The sequence below is a fragment of the Lissotriton vulgaris genome, chromosome 7 (genome assembly GCF_964263255.1).
Source record: "Lissotriton vulgaris chromosome 7, aLisVul1.2, whole genome shotgun sequence".
In the NCBI taxonomy this organism is placed as follows: Eukaryota; Metazoa; Chordata; class Amphibia; order Caudata; family Salamandridae; genus Lissotriton; species Lissotriton vulgaris.
In genome coordinates this window covers 1,151,326,363-1,151,348,676 of record NC_141695.1, presented here as the reverse complement: position 1 = coordinate 1,151,348,676, position 22,314 = coordinate 1,151,326,363, and the positions used below count along the sequence as shown (strand labels likewise).

Genomic DNA, 22,314 nt, shown 5'->3' with positions numbered 1-22,314 from the left:
ACCACGCGCTCGTGCGTGCGCGCCGCGCTCCACCTCTGCTGCCACTTCAGCTCACCAGGCTGCCCACCCCCTCACCCCTCGCTCGCCAATGTCCCTCCCACCCTTCCTTTGATCTGATGCACGTGCACATCGCCAGCCAAATCACACAACAAAAATTTGTCTGTGCCTCTGCATCAGACTTCAAAGGCTGCCGCTCCCCCGTCCCACCCGCGTGCACATCGCACACCACCATTTGTCTGTGCCTCGGCATCAGACTTCAAAGGCTGCTGCTCCCCCGCACCCCCCTACCCCCCCCCCGCCACAGCAATGCCAAGAGCTTGGGTTTTTTTGCATCCATTTTGTAGGGAAGCCGTGTTTTGTTCGGCGTTCTATGCACCTTTCTCGTTTGTTTTTTTTTCTGGACGAAAGTGAAAGCCTACCGTGCTTGTTTACAGTAGCCTTCCTCCTCAAATGCTGTTGCTGTGTTGCCATCTCTCTAGGGACACTCAGCTTGAAAACACACAACTTGCTAACTGCAATGCTACATCCGCTATGCTTTGCCTCTAGACACGTTGATCCCTCGCAGACTGTGCTGACTCTGCCCCTCCTGATTCGGAAACTGACCAACGCAGTCACCACGCAGTCTCCTCTCTCTGTCTTATGATGTCTGCCCTGCCACCATTTACTTCGGACCCTCACCCTCAAACCTCCTCACCCTCACACACCCTCTCACCATCACACACCCACACACCCTCACTCACCCTCACAACCCTCTCACTCTCACTCACCCTCACCCCCTCACATCCCCGACACACCCTCACACACCTCCTCACCCTCACACCCCTCACTCTCACATCCCCTCACCCTCACAACCCCTCATCCTCACCCTCACACTCCCTCACACACCCTCACTCACCCTCTCACCCTCACACACCCTCTCACCCTCACACCCCCTCACCCTCACACCGCCTCACCCTCACACCGCCTCACCCTCACACCCCCTCACCCTCACATCTCCTCGCCCTCACATCCCCTCACCCTCCCTCACACCCCCTCACCCTCACACCCCCTCACCCTCACACCCCCTCACCCTCACACACACCCTCACCCACCCTCTCACCCTCACACACCCTTTCAACCTCACACACCCTCACCCTCACACACCCTCACCCTCACACCCCCTCACCCTCACACACCCCCTCACCCTCACACACCCTCACATCTGTGCGCAATGTTTGTCCGTTTCTGTGCCTGAGCAGTGCTGTCTGAAAATAAAGCACCAATACTGGGTTAAATGAATTCACTTTACATACTGTAGGCACATAAAACAGGTGTTCGGCTCTGTGCTGCACCAGGAAAACCCATCATGTTATGATTCCTGGCCCTTTGTTTGATGAGTAGTCCTGTGTGTGTGTGTGTTTTCTGTTGTTTTAGTCTGAAATGGGAAAGATACATTGTATCTGGTTATAAGGTCCTGGGGGTACGTTTCCTAAAACACATTCTAGTCTTTAAAATGTTTGAGATTGAGCCCCTGGATGCCTTTCATGATGGTCATTGCCTCCCAGAGAAGGTCTGTTTTATCACTAAATCTGGTTGAATGACCGCAACCGCATGCCTGTACAACCCAGTCACTACCCTGACTGCGACGTTACTGCGCGTTACTTTACCACGCAAGTGGTTACAATTTGCCTTCGGGAACCTGAACTTTGAAATATTATAAACTCCTATTCCAACTCCAGTCTTCGCAACAGTAGGGAAGGCGTTGGACTTAAAAATCCAACACCAGTCTAACAAAGCTCCAACGAAAGCAAGTCATTGTAATGACTTGTGGGTTAAAGGAACGAGTGGCAACCTCTGGGTGGTGACTGCATTGTAAAGGCAGGTCGTTGTTTGGACTGCACGGTAAAGGATGTTTCCAGTAAATCTAGTACCTGATTAAGCCATTTGTGTCACTTCTTCTGCGCTTAAATAGGGGATGCCGCTTAACAGTTTAAGTATGAAAAATGGGGGGACCACTTTTAGGATTGCTACATCAAGAAGGATAAGCTGTGATGTTTAATCCATGTTCTGTCCTCCATGTGTTTTCAATAATAAATGCGGGAAAAGAGGTGTAGCCTGCGGGGGGAGCTGAAGAAGCATTCTATGACTCTGCTTTGTAACTAAGTGGGACGTTTGAAGGTGTCAAACATTGGACAGTGTTAAAAGCAGATGGCATTTTGGTTTAATTTAAAATGAGATGTTTTACTGTCCTAAAGAAAGAGGTTAAACAAATTTTAGAGGATTTCTATAAACAAAGAGTAATAAAACCAATAGCGCCATCAGAGTCTTGGACCCAATGCCTTTACCCAAAAGGCAAGTTGAGATGGGTACTGTGGAGAAGCAGGATACTCAGGCAATTATTGTGGAAATGTGTAGATTTATTACGTGTGATCCAGCGCGGCTCCAGAAATTACCTGCAAAACCATCACCGTGTTCCCTAGGAGCTATTCACACATTACTCATCAGTGGGGCCCATTACACTGAGAGTCATTTTTACACACATTCACCCTGCTCCGAGGATTGGTGAAGTTTAGAGGAGAGCTGCTGGATTTTAGCGGAGTGTCTTATTTAATACTAAAATGTATACATTATATACATCTTCAGTTTATCAATATTACCATGGTTTTATTTTTCAAGAAACGTTAAAACCCTCCACCATTATTGTCAATGGATCTGCTAGTAAAAGTTAACTGATGGACAACAAGACCAGCTTAATTCTCCATTTATTAAATTTTTATTTTAGAGATTTAGTCTCCCAGCATGACCTTACTTTATTCACTCTATTTTAACAATCATTTCAAACATTAATAACCCAGAGAAAAAAATAAGTTACATTCAAATATTTATATTTATTAGCATAACAGTTCAGGAAAAGAAGCAAAATTATATCACCAAGATTTCAGGACACGGACATCAGCATAAGGACAGAATAGTTCCCAAAAACCACCTCTATATTCTTTCTTGATGTTCACCTCCCATCAGGACTCGAAAGTTAAAGTCCCAAATGATTTCAAAGTCCTTGCGCCACAAAATTCAGCAATCCGGCAGCATGTTGGGGTGCAAAATAAAAAACGAAAAGCAAGCTTATTTCTTACTTCCAAGCGTCTTCTTTTATACCCTTTTTCCCTGACTTATCTATCTAAAAGTTGTAACTTTTGGGGTCTTTCTTTATTCTGATTGGTTAATTCAAGGGGTAGATGAGCATAACCTCACCTCCTTATTGTTCTGATTTACGCATAGTCATCATTATAATTCAAAAAAGAAAGTCTCTATTGTCTCTTAGCAGTCCTTTCCGCTTGTGTCCTTTAATTTGTAATTTCTTCAAACTTTCCCATGCTCACGGTGCAGACATTAATATTTGTTGGCACCAAATTGAGCATCCAGGCCACACTGTCCTTGACCCATTCTGTACAGGCACAGGCTGCTTGCACTCCTCTCAAGTTCTGTTGCGCATGCGAACATCATCTCAAACTCGGAGTCGCGGAAAACTTCCATTTTGGATTAAGCTGCATAGGCCATAATGGGAACTATTATAGAAACAAACACAATTAAACGGTAATTTTCGAAATATAGCCTTCTGTTTACCTCCCCCCATTCTAAGGTACCCCAGTTAGTTATTACCTAGCAAAATTAGCAACAAAATAAGCATGATTTACTCACCATTCTCCATCATTTATGCCACAATTAGACATACAGAAAGCAGATTCATACAAATTTTTGTTAGATTATGACATTTGCCACAAGATTAACTTGACAACTTCCCTTAATTAGTGAATTATGGTTCGCAACATAAGCAAATTAGTATCCCATGTGTATTTGTGTGTGTGAATTCTATTCTATGTTGGTTATTTTCAAAACCACATGATTAATTCATGTTACTGTTATGGAGAAGTGATTTCACAAGGGGTACACAAAAAGTTTTGTTTCCATCCTCGCTCCATCAACTCCCTCCTTTGATGATTTATCACCAAAAACACCTCAAATTCTCTCAATTAGTATGAGTTATACTCTAGATTCTTCTATTTTCTTTCTGTCTTGATATAGTTTCTCTTTGAACTCTTCCATCTCAAAGTCACCTTTTTCACGTTCCCTTTCTTGTTTCTCTTCAATGACTTTCTTTATAGACCTTTTAACGTTCCTTCTCTTTCTGAGTTTACAACCTAATCTTAAAAATAAAATTGCTACTATTATTATTGTTACTGGAATTAGTACCCTCCCTATAATAGATCTACCTATTTTATAAAAAACAATTTTTAACTGCTGAAAAATGTCTACCAAGTTTCTCAAGAACACCATCAACCTGCGGTGGTTCAACTTCCTTATGCAACTCTGTAAGATTTGTAATATATATTTCAATGTTTTGACTTTTGTCTGGAATGTTGGTACAGCAATGTTGTACCTTTTAAATTCCACAAACTCCTCCTTCTTTTGCCAAAATTATGTCAAGAGCAAGTCGATTTTACATCACCATAGCTCTCATAGCAACCATTTCAGTGTTTACCATTAAAAATCCTCCAGCTGTATCTGTTGACAAACGATCTACTATCATTGACAATATTTGAATTCTGTTTGTATTAAAGGATATACCCACTTCTGGTAACAGTGCTCCAAAAACATCACCTATTATTTCTATCACACTTTCTCTTCTTTTATGACTTAGAGGTTTACCTATTTCATGAATCCCATTAGTACCTCTATCTACATCGAAAATTTTAGGAAAGACCAGGCCTACGTAGCAGGACCCGTACCAGTGATCAGGCAGTTTATAATAAGCTTTGTTCCCACATAGAAATTAAATCCCAGGAAAGACTGGGTCATTACCACCTTTAAATTCTCAACCCCCTTTAATGATGTATGTATCTTCACATTGACTTGCTCCCACAAAATAATTATCATGCACAGTGTTGTCTTTCCGAATACATCATTTCCCTAATAATGGTCTATCTATACTTATAGCCACATTCACATTATGTGCTTCAATAGTATCATCCTCAAATGTCCACATTGTAGATTTAGTTTGCTTTACTTTTTCTTTTCTTTTATACTGAATTCTCCTCTCTTCAACCATATCCAAAAAAGGCTTTTTCCTCATTTCTCATTTTACAAGTCAAATTACTTTTAAACCCATGATTGGGTCAATTCTTGCTCCCTACCGCCTCGACACGACCTTTATATATTTTTTGCAGGCTTGCTCAATTAATAATTATTCTACCTCCTCCCCCTCAGGTGTTCAGAGGAAACGTGGCCTTCTACAAGACTGCAATTGATTGAATTCATTCTACAATGGTCAGGCTGTGCAGTTTGTATGGAACCTCATTCTGGCCCCTTCGTTGTTCAGTTCGATTACAGCGCATTTCGGCGGAGCGCGAAGCAAACTTGCACGCATTCAGTATGTAATTGAAGTTGCAAAATGAAGAATATTGAATACATTGGTGTGCATCTCACCCCTAGTGTTTCTACATTAAATGATGTTCTGCCAAAAATGAGATTGCACCTAAGGACATAGCGTGGACAAACAAGAAATAAACGTAAGAATGGATAAGCAATGTTATATATTGATCATTAAGATAGCCATGAATATCACACAAGTTGTGTTTTTTTACATGGATCCACCATCAACACTTTAAATGCACTAGAATTTTTAATGCCATAAATGTTGGTATCATAACAGCCTGCATCCATGTTTAAAGCCTAGATGACACCTTTCATGTATAAGAATTATTTACATCATTTGACATGCATAAGTATGCCCTGTTCTAAAATTATGTGAAGGTGTGATTACGGAGAGTGTTAACAATGTATTGGTTCCTGTTCTCTGGAAGTTTGATCCATGTCTTACATGGTAGGAAAGAGGCATTGTGGGAAATGGAGTTTTCAGTAATAAGCTCGTACACGGGGATCAGCCCAACTTTTCAAAATGAAGTCCTTTGTCTATTGCAGTCTTGTAGAAGGCCACATTTCCGCTGAACACCTGAGGGGGAGGAGGCAGAATAATTATTAATTGAGCGGGATATTGTGAGAAGACGGGTCCTTAATTATGGAAATAACTTTGCATTTGTCACGGTAAGCTTGTGGTTGAGCCATATGCTGATAGGACTGTAGTAGTAGTATTTTGAGCTCTCCGCAGGTGGGTGTTCCTTTGAGATGGGAGGTTTTTTATCATCTATAAGTGTTGGTTCATTACGGTTTGGGAGAGATTTAATGGTTTGAGCCTTTATCGTCAAACTGAGAAAAGGATAGTGGGTTATCATTCAATGCGGGCCGGTGGGCAGCATTTACAGACTCGATTAAACAATATTATTTTTGCTTAAATACCAGTTGTATTTAACAGTGACATATACAGCAGTTTGGTTGAAGGTGGTGTTCATTTGTATTTTTTCACAGTCCCCCGACAAAGGGAAGTTTCCCAAAATGCATTGGGACATTTTTAATAAAATCGTGACATGTGGACTGATTTTAAGTCTCCCACGTTTTGATTACATCTATTTATGGAATCTGGATGAATAAAATGGATTGAATAATATTATTTGAGCAAGACAAGAAAACGTTTTGGAGGAACTGAAGAAGAAAATAGTGAAGAAATATGTATATTTGATTGATTGGATTCATTCTACAATGGTCAGGCTGTGCAGTTTGTCTGGTACCTCATTCTGGTCCCTTCGTTGTTCGATGCCTAACTCATGCCTGGCAGCATGCTGCGTCTGTAAAGAGGACTATCTGTCAGTCTGTCACCCTTCCTTCTCTCCATAGAAGGAGCTCATTAAAATCAGCCAGAAATGAGTCCCACATGACCATGTCCCCTTCACTCCTGCCCCCAGCCTAGCGTGATGATGTATCTCCTGCAAACCTTAGGTCAGCTGGGTCAGGCGGGTTGCAAAAACTCGCCCTGCTGGTATGACCCTCACAGCACAGTTGAGCTTGCCAATCAGTGTTTGCAGCTTGCAGTGTGTAGCTTTCGTTTTGCTGCACATCACCCTTATTTATTCCCTCATCTCAAGTAGCTTGCCCTCCGGTACCTTGGATACCCCTGCCACACAGTCTAGTTCGATTCCGAGGAACACTAGCTTTGTTGCCGAACCCACTGTCTTCTCTGCTGCCAGTGGCATGCACAGCTCCTTGGCTAGCTCCTGGATTGCCCTTAATATGTCCCTGCACTACCCTGTCCCTGCCCACCCTATGAACAAGAAATCCTCACAGTAGTGTAGCTTGCCTCCTTGAGGGTGTCTCTTGTGCAGGACCCATTCTAAAAACATGCTAAAATGCTCACAGTATAAGCAGGATAACGAGCAACCCATAGGCATTGCCTTATCAAAGTATGTTTCTCCCTTGCACTGAAAACCTAGCAGGTGAAAGTCTGTTGCCCTTACCAAGTCGGCATCCACCACTGTTGAGTACCCAACTGAGAATGCCACTAGGCTGATCCCATTGTTCACTGATGCTCTCTCTGGGAAAGACAGGTGCATAAGTCTGAACTGGCCCATCTTTTTTATGGGCACCACTGCCAGGTGTCAGATTACCAACGACTGGGGAAATGGAGGGCATAAATGGCCCTGTATTACCCCCAGGTGCTTCTTTTTTTTTATCTTCTGTTGTACTATTTCTGTGTGCTCCTGGGTAGATTTCTGATTCCTCACTATGCCTGCGGAGATGGATCCTTCAAATGGAATTTTAAAAAACTTTCACCAGTAGGGCAGCGTCTTTTCCATTATAGTACCCATTGACTAGCCTCCTGAGCTGGTGTGTGTAAATGGGAGGACCTGGCTAGCTGGAAACTTTCCCATCCCTAATGGTCCCCCCAGTGTTCCTGCCCCTGCTAGTGCTTCTTCTTCTTCGCTTTTTGTCGCCATGGCCTTTGTTGTGCCTGCACCCAGAGGTTCCCTCCACAGGATGTGCAAGCATGCCTAGACTTGCATTCCATACCCCATGTGGATTCGTCTGAGTTGTATTTCCAGCGTATTGCTACTGACCCCCTGTCTGCCACTGTTTTCCAGCAGTGATATGACTTAGGCTTGTAGAATGACCTCTGTTTGTCAAAGGGCTACTCCCCTTTTCCTGCCCAACCCTTGATTTTCTTTGCACCATTAGCTTGTGGGTGGAAACAGATACATCCACCTCATTCCATTCCATTTCAGGGTGTGTCTGCATTTTTAATCTACAACTCTTGTCATAATCCAACCACGCCTATCCTGGGAATTGCCTATGTGCTTCAAGTATTTTGGACTCATAGAGCCCGATGTCTGCTGTGCAGTGTAGGAGCCTTTCAACAATAATGCATGCCATTATCCAGAATGCATCAATCTAGTTATCAAAAGTCCTTTCTTACCCATTTCCTCTCTCCCCTTCTTCCTTTTTCTTATCACACAATGTCTGGTGTAACCCGTTAACTGGACTTCTAGCAATGTAAAAATGCCAATAAACTCTTTCCTCCAAATCCTTTCCTTTACTGCCAATGGGATGAGACTTGCCAAACCTGTTGGCCTTGTGACCATTGATGGCTACCCTGACGAGGGCTTTGTGTAAGCTGCTGGAGCTTGCCCCACTAAGGCTGGGTTTTATGCCCTTGATGCACAGCTCCCTGCTGCGCTACCCCAAGCTGCCATGAGTGATAGTAGCCCCCTGCCAATGACCTGCCCCGGGGCAAGATTGTCTTACTCCTGGCTCACTGCCTCCCCCTGCTTGAGGATCTTTCCACAGTGTCCCCGCCAATGGTAGGCCCTGTGGCCCATTTGCATGTACCTGAAATGTGTACCATGGCTCCATCTAATGCCATGGGAGCCCCTACATGCCTCCTTCTTGTGCAAGTGCACCTATTTTGTCTTGCGCTGCACCTGAGTCATTGAACAACGGTGTAAAGGATTTCAAACATTTATGTTCTATTGCATTGATAAGCTGACCATTTGCTGCTTTGCTGTTTACTTTTTTGCCGGATACCACCATTGCCACGATTCAGTTCCTTTGAGAGTGGGGTGCTGCCGCTTTAAGCCCACTGCATGAAACACAGATGCCGTACTGGAGAGGGGCGTGGTTTTTTACCACATGGTAATATGTTGCTGCTGGGTGCAGCACGTCTTCTCCAGCTGAGCTCCGTTGCTCTGCAGCACCAGGCTGGCCGCCGAAGGCTTGATTCACATGGCTGCAGTGGTGTCCTGGAAACCTTGGCAGTGCCGAGCTGCATTGGGCAGAGGCTGGGAAAAGGGTCCAGACGGGACGGTGCAGGTGGAGTGTCTACACAGCTACATTCGTGGTGGAGAGTGTATGGTCCCTGCCCTAAGTTGGCAGGGTATGCTCAGACGTGAGTCCCTTGCTCACTTTGCCACTGGATTCAAGCAAGCCAGGCTGAAGACGGCTGTAATGCCAGAAACCGGTCCTGGGAAACTTGAATCCGGTCCAGGGAAGACATTGCTTGGCAGTTCGGGCTGGACTGTTCCCATGAGACACAGGGTCAGACTTATTTGCATATGGCCATGTCTGAACTGGGGTGGCGGAGTGAGCTAAAGAACGGTGATGGATTAAACCCAGATCAGTTGACTGGGGGAGAGTGTTTGTATTGTCAACGCTCCGTCCATCATCCCCTTTGGTTTTTCTTTGTTCGCCCTAAGTTGGCAGGGTATGCTCAGACGTGAGTCCCTTGCTCACTTTGCCACTGGATTCAAGCAAGCCCGGCTGAAGACGGCTGTAACGCCAGAAACCGGTCCTGGGAAGCTTGTATCCGGTCCAGGGAAGACATTGCTTGGCATTTCGGGCTGGACTGTTCCCATGAGGCACAGGGTCAGACTGATTTGCATATGACCATGTCTGAACTGGGGTGGCGGAGTGAGCTAAAGAACGGTGATGGATTAAACCCAGATCAGTTGACTGGGGGTGAGGGTTTGTATTGTCAACGCTCCGTCCATCATCCCCTTTGGTTTTTCTTTGGTCCCTGCGAGGCCGCAGATCAATTGGGAAGATAGGTAGAGCAACACCAAAACTGGTAACCTCTTGCTCCACTCAGTCTTTGTCACAGTCGTCTTCTTTCTGGAAATTCGTCGTTCTTTTGATAAGTGTTGCATGCTGCACCTGCTCCTCGAGATCACCATTTACGGGGGCAAAACTGTATTTTAACCCCTAGATCCCCCTAACTGAGGTGCAGCGGTACACACCACCAACCCTAGTGGGTTTAAAAAATTCTTGGACCCGGATTGGCCTGGCGTTTTTGCGCCAAACTGGGTGTGCTTTATGAATACTGGGGGTGGGGACAGGATGCCTTCCCCATTTGTGTTTTTCGGCACACTGTGGCCGTCAGAACTGGAATTTAGGACCCCAGCGTATTAGATTGCGCCAGCCCCTGATATCCCCTTTGGGGGTGGCCTTTGCCAAAATGGCAGTAGGACTCTGGCGAAATCAAGCACATCAAGCTATTTAATGATGTGTGAAATAGTGAGACCCACTGAAAAATGATATCTAGATTTTGGTGCTATTGACTTGTAGGGAATCAATGATGCACAGAAGGAGTAGAACTTAGCCAGTGTCTAGGCAGATAAAGGTAGATGCAATGGGAGCTCAGTGAAAGTCTAGTGGGAATGTATTTGTAGAAGGGAAACTTCATGCACAAGAGACTAACGGCATGTTGTTTTGTTGGTAGTTTCTGTTCACCACTGGACCATATTTTAAAACACTGTGCGTTACCTTTTGATTTGCTGTCATGAAAGCAGTGGTTTCTTTAGCAATGTGGTTGTCTCCATTATGGAGATAGTCACTTTGGTGCTTGGTGGAGCAGGCAGTGACAAAGGAACGGCTAGAGTGGCCTGGCAGCTCTTTCTGTCGTGTACAGTTAATTGATCGCAAAACTTTGAATAACAAAAAAAACAAAATAGTATCATTGAGAAGTATTTTCAAGAAGACTTTATGATTAAAAAACAGAGCTAATTAATAAGAGGAACACATAAATTGCTCCTCTCTTGGGAGAAAAGTTAGTTGTGCTGATGGAGAAAGCCAAGCAGTATGAGATCTGTTGGGGTGGCAGATGCATGTGTGCCGAGAGGAAAGCAGTAGGTGATGCTTGGAGAAAGAGGACAAGGAGATGAGGTTGGTGTAAAAGTTCTAGGAAAGTCCACACACTTTACTAATGTAATGTGAAAACAGATATCCACATTTAAAAATTGAAATGAAAATTGGAATCTCTGAGGTCAAAGATGTGTTAGGGTCACCTTGAATGGAGGCAGTTGTAGATTATGTGAGGGCGCTCATAGGGATGAATGCAGGAAATTGGGAAAAAGAAAGTTTTCGAATGTAGACAAGTCAGGCCTAAGCACTGCACACCTGGTTGAGCACAATGGTCAGTACGCACTGTGTTTACACCATTTTACCTGTACACGGGTTCACACGCTCGCCGTCTGCTCTAGACTTTGTGCGCCTTCCCTTTATCTCGTGTTCCTACTTTTCAAATAGCCGCAGGTTAAGGGCCTTTGAAAGTTCTGAAAGACACAAACAAACAGGGCCTATCAGCCCGGTGTGTGTACACAGTGTGGGAAAGCGGCATGCTGGGAGCGGCGCGCACGCCACGCACACTCCCCGGCGTAGCGCGTGAGACAGAGCGAAGCCCGGGCCTCTGTCAACATCCTCGTCAGCACCTTTAGAAAGGGTTTGTGTGCCATGTTCCACCCCCAGGGAGATTAGCTCTGATTAAGCAGGTGCCTTTATCCTCACAACACACACCCACACTTATGCGAAGATCTTGCTACATTGTCAACTTTACAATTTTTCTCCTCCAAACGCAGCGCTGCGTGGCTGGAGAATGACGTGTTCATGGAAACTGGTAGGTGTCGATAATGGTTTTAATACACGCATGTATGTTCAAATTGTTTGATTTGTAAGATTTTGTGATGTGGTGTTTATGTTTTGACTTCCCAAAGGAAAGAATTTGATGCTTTTGTTAGTGTCTGATGGTATGATGTATCTCACGTTAATGACTGAGTCATAGGTGATATTTAGAGTGAAGCTATCCAGGGTCGATTCATGGCACTTTAACTGAACAGTGCGCAAGGGTAATATATATACGGGATAAAGTACACCCTACTGTGTATTGTAAAGATGTTGCAAATCGTTAGTGTGCTATGACCTTATATAGAAACGAGGCCATATAAAGAGTTCTTATCCATAGTAATGGAACCCTGAGATGAACTAAGTTCACTTTTAGGGCGGGTGGCATTTTTATTGTTTAAACTACAGAAACCACTTTGAAACACTTGGTCTTTTGATACTTCTTATGACAGAGATCCATGAGCAAATATGAAATATGTACTGGAAAAATAGGTGTGTTAATATGATCTTTGTTGCAAGCGCACAGCCTTTTTAAAACCCATCTTTGTAAAATATGGGGTCCGCACTGTAAACGATTCTATGAAATTGCTTTTTAACATGCATAACCCAGATGTTTGCTTTTTTACTGCTACCTTTTTATACAAATCAATCCATTCAAGGAAAAGTATGGTGTTTTAACTTCTTGAGTGTTTTAACATTTTGAGGGTTTAAGCTGAAATAATTACCCCTGTATTTCCGTCTTTTGCCTATATGTGTATGCTATTTTGTGCTTTTATGGTCATTGTTTTTATATGTACCGAATAAAGCTTTATTTTTTTTTGTGTTCAAAGGTGAATAAAGCTTTATGAAACTGAAACTGATCTTTGTTGCAAACACATACTATAAGCAGTTTAATATCTCACTTTCATAACATACTGTGAGTTACAATGGATTCTAACATGCAAACAGGTTCTTGCTTTCCAGCAATGAACTGCAGTACACAAAAATACAAATTGTTCCATAGATGTCTTTTGCTGAGCTCTTAGTACTGCATTTTCAGCAGGAAAACGTTTAGAAGAAAGTGTGCTGAAAAGGTAACAGTCCCTTCTATTGTACCAGCAGCAACAGTTCATCTGCTCACTCACCTATTGGCCTCTAAAATGGATATGAGCTGTTTGTATATATCTGTTGAATGTCTTACGTTTGAGATGTTTGGTGTTATATGTACTGTGCAATGAATAAACAATTAGATACCACATACATAAAACACACACTCACATACAGAGCCACAGTTAAAGTACAGTTAAGAAAAATAATCGGAAACGTGCAAGTTATGGGTATCTCTGCAATCTATAACTCACACCAGCCTTACATACAAAACTTGTGCACTAAATGCAATACTTATGATGATAACTAACAATAGTTATGCCAATAAGTAACTACACGTAAAAGCCCAATATCCTTAAATGTCAACACTTACTCAAACCAATATAAAATAAGTATATAGGTTGTTGTTTCATTGATAGTACTAATGGTAATGTGATATGTAATCTGACCTAAAAGATCATGTATTGCATCTGTTACAGCAAGGTTGAGGTCATCAGCATTCTATTTGGTGTGCCAATTGTATTTTACATAGCTCTAGTGTGAGTTAGCATATTGCATATTGTGGAATTTCAGTGATTTTTCGTTTTTAATTCATAACCATAACTGTGTCATTTTAAGTGGAGTTCAGAACCTTTTCCAAACATATGCTAAGGTATTCTATTCAATCCTAACCATAACTTCACTTTAAGTGTAGTTTCTTTTGTGAATGCTGTGTTTTTGGAGATAATATACTCTGTACTAATTTCAACTCACATAGACAGCCAACTTTCACTGCTAACGGCCTTCAGTGGAGTTGCCGAAGGGTCTCATCTCCAACCATGCCCTGCTGTGGGCATTCAATTCTTCCTGTGCATTCATTAGCCTGCACACAGTTGGGGTTGGCCACAGATGCTGATCCTATCTCTCCGTGGGCAGCAAACCTCCGTTTGTGCATGTTTTTTTGTATGCTCAGTAGGGTTTGGCTACATGGCTGCCCCTACACTAGTCTCAGTGGGCGTCCAACCACGACTGGAAACACATGGCTGTGTGTGGCAGGAATTGGATGCAGGGTCAGGCCCTATGTATGAGTAATGGCACATATGCATATATGGGATAAAGTACACTGTGCATTATAAAGATATTGCAGGTCACGTAGAAGTTCCATCACCATTTAGAGGAAGAAGGTCGAAGACCATGTTCTTTTATGAGGTTATGGAACCCCAATGCGACTAGCAATATCCTTATCAAGTACAGCAGGGGATCCTTATTTCAAAATAATACATGGTCACACCATCACGTTTTCCACAGACCACGTACAATTCTGGCGCATAGCTCGTTCATATGTAACAGAGAGCATATTTGCAAACATGAAGAATAAAATTAGAATCTCTAGTGCAAATTAAGCACATAAAAAAGCTTGGATATTTGTTAAAACATAGAATCAGTTTAATTCATGTAATTTAAAAATAAAAGACAGTAATTCAAAATGTTTAGAAACATGCAAAAGGATTCTAACTTTTCTTTAATTACCTAAGGAGTGCAACAAATAAACATATTTACATAAATTAAATATCTCCTTTCACCATGTCACTATTGAGCTGGAAGAACAATGTAGAAGAAAGAAAATAATAAAAGATTATTTTATTATGCTCCCTAATTATGCTTTCTTTGCCTTCGTCTGCTCTCTCTAGCAATAGCCATTGTGACGTCAGAACTCAACTTTAATAAGTTATTACAGTTGAGCAACTACGTTTTTTCTTTATAATAGGCAACTGGGTGTGTCACATGTCACCTATTATAAAGAAAGAGACAGGTTTCTATTCAGGAATTACAGAATCCCATGTATTATTGTCATATAATATGTGGGCATTTACAACAAGGGGTGGTGAGGGACAGAGTCTCTGAATTAAGCAGAAAGCTCTCACCCAGTCAAGAGATCAGGGCTAGATCCAACACCGTTTTTTAGCTCACTGCACCATCCCAGTTTCAGAACCTGGCTGTATGCAAATTAGTCTGTTCCTGTCCCAGTGCATGATGGGAACAGGGCAAACCAAACTACAAAAGCCAATTCTTACACTGGGAAGGAAACAAGCTCCCGGGGACCGGTTTCTGGCATTACAGCCGTCTTCGGCCCGGTTTGCTTGAATCCTGATGGTGCAATGAGCAAGGGTCTCACATCTGAGAATACCCTTCCACGCTTAGGGTGGACAAAAACATTTACAACAAGAGGTGGTGAGGGACAGAGTCTCTGAATTAAGCAGAAAGCTCTCACTCAGTCAAGAGATCAGGGCTAGATCCAACACCGTTTTTTAGCTCACTGCACCATCCCAGTTTCAGAACCTGGCTGTATGCAAATTAGTCTGTTCCTGTCCCAGTGCATGATGGGAACAGGGCAAACCAAACTACAAAAGCCAATTCTTACACTGGGAAGGAAACAAGCTCCCGGGGACCGGTTTCTGGCATTACAGCCGTCTTCGGCCCGGTTTGCTTGAATCCTGATGGTGCAATGAGCAAGGGTCTCACATCTGAGAATACCCTTCCACGCTTAGGGTGGACAAAAACATTTACAACAAGGGGTGGTGAGGGACAGAGTCTCTGAATTAAGCAGAAAGCTCTCACCCAGTCAAGAGATCAGGGCTAGATCCAACACCGTTTTTTAGCTCACTGCACCATCCCAGTTTCAGAACCTGGCTGTATGCAAATTAGTCTGTTCCTGTCCCAGTGCATGATGGGAACAGGGCAAACCAAACTACAAAAGCCAATTCTTACACTGGGAAGGAAACAAGCTCCCGGGGACCGGTTTCTGGCATTACAGCCGTCTTCGGCCCGGTTTGCTTGAATCCTGATGGTGCAATGAGCAAGGGTCTCACATCTGAGAATACCCTTCCACGCTTAGGGTGGACAAAAACATTTACAACAAGGGGTGGTGAGGGACAGAGTCTCTGAATTAAGCAGAAAGCTCTCACCCAGTCAAGAGATCAGGGCTAGATCCAACACCGTTTTTTAGCTCACTGCACCATCCCAGTTTCAGAACCTGGCTGTATGCAAATTAGTCTGTTCCTGTCCCAGTGCATGATGGGAACAGGGCAAACCATACTACAAAAGCCAATTCTTACACTGGGAAGGAAACAAGCTCCCGGGGACCGGTTTCTGGCATTACAGCCGTCTTCGGCCCGGTTTGCTTGAATCCTGATGGTGCAATGAGCAAGGGTCTCACATCTGAGAATACCCTTCCACGCTTAGGGTGGACAAAAATATTTACAACAAGGGGTGGTGAGGGACAGAGTCTCTGAATTAAGCAGAAAGCTCTCACCCAGTCAAGAGATCATGGCTAGATCCAACACCGTTTTTTAGCTCACTGCACCATCCCAGTTTCAGAACCTGGCTGTATGCAAATTAGTCTGTTCCTGTCCCAGTGCATGATGGGAACAGGGCAAACCAAACTTCAAAAGCCAATTCTTACACTGGGAAGGAAACAAGCTCCCGGGGACCGGTTTCTGGCAAAACAGCCGTCTTCGGCCCGGTTTGCTTGAATCCTGATGGTGCAATGAGCAAGGGTCTCACATCTGAGAATACCCTTCCACGCTTAGGGTGGACAAAAATATTTACAACAAGGGGTGGTGAGGGACAGAGTCTCTGAATTAAGCAGAAAGCTCTCACCAAGTCAAGAGATCAGGGCTAGATCCAACACCGTTTTTTAGCTCACTGCACCATCCCAGTTTCAGAACCTGGCTGTATGCAAATTAGTCTGTTCCTGTCCCAGTGCATGATGGGAACAGGGCACACCAAACTACAAAAGCCAATTCTTACACTGGGAAGGAAACAAGCTCCCGGGGACCGGTTTCTGGCATTACAGCCGTCTTCGGCCCGGTTTGCTTGAATCCTGATGGTGCAATGAGCAAGGGTCTCACATCTGAGAATACCCTTCCACGCTTAGGGTGGACAAAAATATTTACAACATCATCACCACCCCCTTTTCTGAATCGATATAATATGTGGGAACTCGCAATCTCCCGATAATGCATTGTGTTAATTTTCTTATAATCGGCGTGTTCTGATATCAGAAAGCGTTAATTATAAGAAAATGCAGCACTTAGTTGCTTGTAATAAGTTGATGACACAATGCTTGAGGCACAACGACCTTGGAAGTTGGAGCACATGCGCCCAAGCCTTGTGTGTGTAGAAGCAGTTTTTTAAATAACTGTCACTTCACAGAGATGGTGCTTGGGGCAGTGTTCCAACTTCCCTCATTGTTTCTGGGTAGGAGTGCTGGCTGTCTGAACCAGCCTGCAGGAATGAGACAAGATGACCCAGCTAAGAAACAAACAACATTTCTTTTATGGCTGAAGGCTAGAGGAATTAATTGTTTTTGTTCCTCTACCTTTCACTTGTTAATGTAATGGGTTTTGTGTTAAGAATGGGCCAGCTGAAGGGGCGGAACTATGCCACGGAGCAAAATGGCGGCTCATTGAATGACTCCGGCACCGGGGATGATCTACCCCCCCTTTCATGCCATAGACACGGTCCCCGGTTGTAAAGTAGGTAGTGGAGAGGCTCGAGAGGGGGCGTGCTCCGATGTACCTGATTTAGGGGCACTGGATTCCTGTGTTCACGGCTTCTGATGCGCGCTTCTCCGCCCTCACACACACAGCTGCCCAGAGCTGATGACTATGCAGGCAGCCTTGTAGCGCCAGTGTGCAGTTTGATGTGTAGCGGCTGCTGGGGGCTGCATGGACTATGGCAGCACCAGATTCCTGAGGGACTGTGGACGATGGGAGCATGGTGCTCCCACCTTTGGGATCTGACTACTGGGAGAAGTGATCCACCCTCGGGAGAGGCGATTCCGGTGTTGGAGCCTGCGACGGTGGCCTGGTGGAGTGTGCTGCTTCATGTGCGGTGGCTTCTGAGGTGTCTGCCTGGACTGTGCTTATCGAGGGGAGAGGTGCTCCTGTTCTCAGGCTCCACCCGTGTGCAGAACAGATTCGGTGGCAGTGCTCTTTGCTTCCCTGCTCCTTCTTGACTGGTCCATCTCATTAGAGGCTTCTTTCATCGAGCGCTCTTCCCTCACCACATTGGTGTGGGGGCTTCTGAACCACTTGAGGCCTGCTCCTCCTTGCCATTTACTTATGCCAGTGGTGAGGGTGGAGGACTGCTAAGAGATACCCTCTCCCATACGTGGACTCCCGCCTATTGATGTACCTGGCCTGCTCTTGGGGTCTAGGGTATTCGTGGCATGCTTACCTAGAGCCTGGTCTTTTCCTGGCACTACTAATTTGGTACTCTGTTGGAGGAGGGACTGTTTATCCAGGACATCTGGTCCCCGCTTTACCCTCGGACAATGGTACTTCCTTTGAACCGTTAGCATGTCGCTGGTTCACATACTAATGGAGTGACTTTGGCTGGGACTTGTGCTGTGCTGCTCCGTTGGCCCTGGAACACCTTTCTTGTATCCCGCCCACTCGAACGCTTGGTCTCGCCTGGCATGTCCCCCCTACTGGACAGGCCCATGCTGCCAGATCTCCTGGTGATCTCTTTCTGCTTGGCAACGCTCCGCTAGCCTTTAACCCTAGGTATGTCGGCCTTATTAACGATGAGGGGTGGCCTAGGATGGTGAACTTCTCTGTAGCTTTTTCTCCAAGTGCCACTGGCTTCTCTTTCAATGGACATAATGCATACCCCTTTGCACGGAAAAGTGCAAGGGTATTGCCTATGCTACATCTTCCCTCTTCATACCTGGTACAGAGGCAAGAAGACAGCTGTCTGAGGCACTATTAGTGGGTACCTTGCGCACAACTGCAACTACTAACTCTATGGCTGAGAATACACTGGTGATGGTCCTCAAGAAGGTAACTGTTGTGAGTGCCACACTGTCTGCCTTCAATACAACTATCACATCCATGGCGTCTGATATCAAGTCCCTGTGGTCTGATCTATCACAAATGCATTTAAGACTCAATTCCAGAGACAACAGGGTGGATAAACAGGACAGGATCTACGGTCAATAGCTAGACTGGGTTACTGACATTCAGTGACTGCAACAGAAGGTGGACTTGAAGGACCAGGCCTGGATGGATAACATCTGGCTCTATGGGATCCGGGAGGGTTTGGAGGGCGCCCGCATGCTGGTCTTCCTTGGCACCTTTCTACCCACTCTGACCCACATGGCATTCAAGAAGCCTTTGGAGTATGACTGTGCGCACAGATTTCCGGCCCATCCGGGGCAGTCGTCTGGCACCCCTTGAGCAATCATAGCATGCCTTTTGCACCATCAATATTGTGAAGGGCCATCCTGCAGGCAGCAAGATGGAATAGGAGAACGTTCAGCACAATGAACCCTGATACACATCACTGCAGATTTCTTGCATGAGACGGCAGTCACATGCATGAAGCTGCTGGCACTACGAGATGCAGGGATCAAATTTGGCCTTTTAGACCTAGCCCTGATGATCATCCTAGTTCGATACCTTGAAGTAGCTGATGGACTCACCTTCGCATCAGTTGGAGGAGGGTGACGAATCTGCACGAGCCGGTGGACTGAATGCCTCTCCTCCTCCTGAATTCAAACAGAGAAGGCCTGGACCAGATGATCTATGTCTGGACCAGGGACCCCTCTGAAGTACAGACCTACAACCTCCTAGGGAGCTGCAGCCTACCCACTTCAAACCTGGTTCTATTCTGCTTCATTTGTCCTAGAAGTTCGCCATGGTCCCATCCATGATTATATCCTTTGTCGTACTTTTGTATTGCATTCTCCCCTGCTTGGGCCACCGTTTTCTTATTTATTCAATGCTTGTGTTGCTGCTCATTGTCATGTATGGTTGGGGGAGGGATTTCCGTGGGCCGCTGGGGTTTGATGCCTAATTCTTGATGGGCCAGGCCTATGTTTCCCTCACATCAGGGGACTTGGAGCTGATAAAGAGACGCACTCATTGATCAGCTGCTCCCTTCCACTGAACTATATCCCCTGTGTGTGACCGAGTGACCCTCAACAGACCTTTCATTAATGGCATGTGACAGGCTGCAAGGTCCTTTGGTGTCCCCAGCCAGGGTTATTTCTGCAGACTACAGTTTGTTAGTCACGGTTACTCACAGTACACATTAACAGAGACCTCACATTCCTCATTACTACATCCACTCACTCCGCTGACACTACTATCTCCATAACTGGTTAGCAGCCTTGCACTGAGCTTAATTGGGCTTTCGTTTCGGCAGATGCTCTAGGACTTGGACATCCACCCTCCCCTTCTAATATCCCAGTGTGTACCTTTCTTTTATTATGACAATCCCTCTCCCATTGGTTCTGGACACATCTCTCTGTGTTGTGTCCATGGAAGTTAATGGCCTGTTCAGTTTTGTTACACGTAAAAAGATCCTCTGTTTCTTACAATTCCATAATACGGATGTGACAATATTGCTGGAATTACATTTGCACACAGGTGAGGTGGAAAAGTTATGCAGGTATTGGGTGTGTCAGGTGGTGGGGAGTAGCATTCTATAACTTTAGAGTCTATTTCACCTACCCGCCAAGTCTCTTCCCGCTCATATTGGAAATGTGGGGTTGCTGTCTTCATACATAAATCTCTCCCACATACTCTGTTGAAAACATGGGCTGATCCTGAGGGTAGGTAGATCTTCGTGAAATTGAAACTGGGAACACACATTGTTGGTTTGGGTTCGGTATATACTCCTGTGGGCAGTAAAGCCACATACTTTACCTACCTGAACAAACTCCATACAGAGTTTGTCGAGACTGGTATTGGAAGGGCGACCTGAATGTGGCAGTTCTCGACTAGCTGGTCCACCGGACCATCACAACTCCTAAGACAGGGCTCAGCTCATAGATCTACAGGCTGATCAAGGCCTAGTGGATGTTTGGCGTCTTGTCCACCCCTCTGATACGGACCTCACTTATTCTTAGGTGGTTCATAATTCTTCTTCTCAGCAAGATCATTTCCTGGTGATCCACTCACTCCTCTTCCCTCCCATTTCACTTGGACATTTTACCAGGCCTCTCAGATCATTGCCCAGTATTATTGGAAGTGATGTTGGGAATTAGACCCCGGCGACAGGTTTGTTGTACAGTCAGGCGAAGAGGAGCTTCTGTATAGATTGTGTTTGTTGGCCCAGATTTAAGATATGCCATTGAGAATTGATTATTTGGTGTATCTTGTGATCAAAGTTGGAATGTTTGGTAACACAAACCACTCAATCAATCTGTTCCTTATGTCTGGGTCCAAACATAGCATCGCGATCATAGTTCTTCACCCTTTTGAGGGTATCCTTGATAAGTTTATTTGGGTATTCTCTTAGGATAAGCTTGTTTTTCAAGGTTTCAGAATGTACCATATCATTTTTAATGGAGGTACAATTTCTGCGCAAGCGCAGAAATTAGCTAAACGATATGCCATCCTTCTGGGACCTAGGATGGAAACTGCTGTAGTGCAGGAGAGTATTTTTTGCCGTTAAGCTTGGCAAACAAGGAGACCGATAGTTGAGAATTAGAGTGTTCGATCAAAACATCAAGAAACTCCAGTTTGTTGTTGTTACTGTGTGCAGTGAATTTTAAATTAGGGTCTGCTGCATTGATACACAATTTTAAATTCATTAACGGTTTCCTGGTCACCTTTCCAGATGAAGAAAATGTCTATGAAACGTGACCAGTTGACACATTCTCACTAAATGGGGCCAGTTCATTATAGATGTTACAGTTCTCAAAATGTCCCATATAGAGACATGCCACGCTGGGGGCAAATGATGCTCCCATGCTGACTCCCTTGACTTGTTGGTAAAAACCCCCGTCAAATTCAAAGAAGTTCTCGCCAAGGACAATGTCAAGGCATTGGAGAATGAAATTAGAATTGTTGTAAATATCTTCAGTTTCTAGAAGTTCCTTAATAACCCTAAGGGCTTCAGTTTGCGGGATGTTCGTATATAATGCCTCATGGTCCATAGTCACCAGTATCTCTCTCTCCTGGTCATAGGGAAGGCCTTCAATTTTAGATCTAAAATGGCCAGTATCTTTTACATAAGATGAAAGTTTAGCTACAAGGGGTTGCAGAAATTGATCCACGTATTTAGATAGTGGTTCCGTGGCTGTCCCTATGGTAGAGACAATAGGTCACAGGGGGGATTAGTTTCGTCCTTGTGTGTCTTGGGTACCCCGTAGATGATGGGTGTGCGTGAGAGGCACAGGGTGAGAAATTCTACCTCTTTCTGACAAAGATCACCTCTCTCAACAGCTGCCTCAACAATTCTCAACAATTCGATGTTTTAAGTTGGGTTCAGGGTTGAAAATGATCTTTTTAGAATGACTTTGTCAACTTAGAAAGTGATGCATCTTGTTTCCATAGTCACTAGTATCAAAGATAACAATACCACCCCCTTTATCTCAAGGTTTGATTGTTAGCTCTTTGTTATTCTTCAGGGTGTGGA

General features: G+C 44.5%; 1 protein-coding gene across 1 annotated transcript in view; it reads left to right on the top strand.

Annotated features, from left to right (window-relative positions):
* Positions 1-11,523: 11,523 nt before the first annotated feature.
* IL17B (interleukin 17B) overlaps positions 11,524-22,314 on the top strand; it is a 49,635-nt gene continuing 38,844 nt past the window's right edge. Inside the window, exon 1 of the mRNA XM_086931593.1 lies at positions 11,524-11,812. Within this exon, the coding sequence (XP_086787719.1) occupies positions 11,792-11,812 (21 nt within the window). The 5' untranslated portion in view covers positions 11,524-11,791. The remainder of the gene's footprint in view (positions 11,813-22,314) is intronic.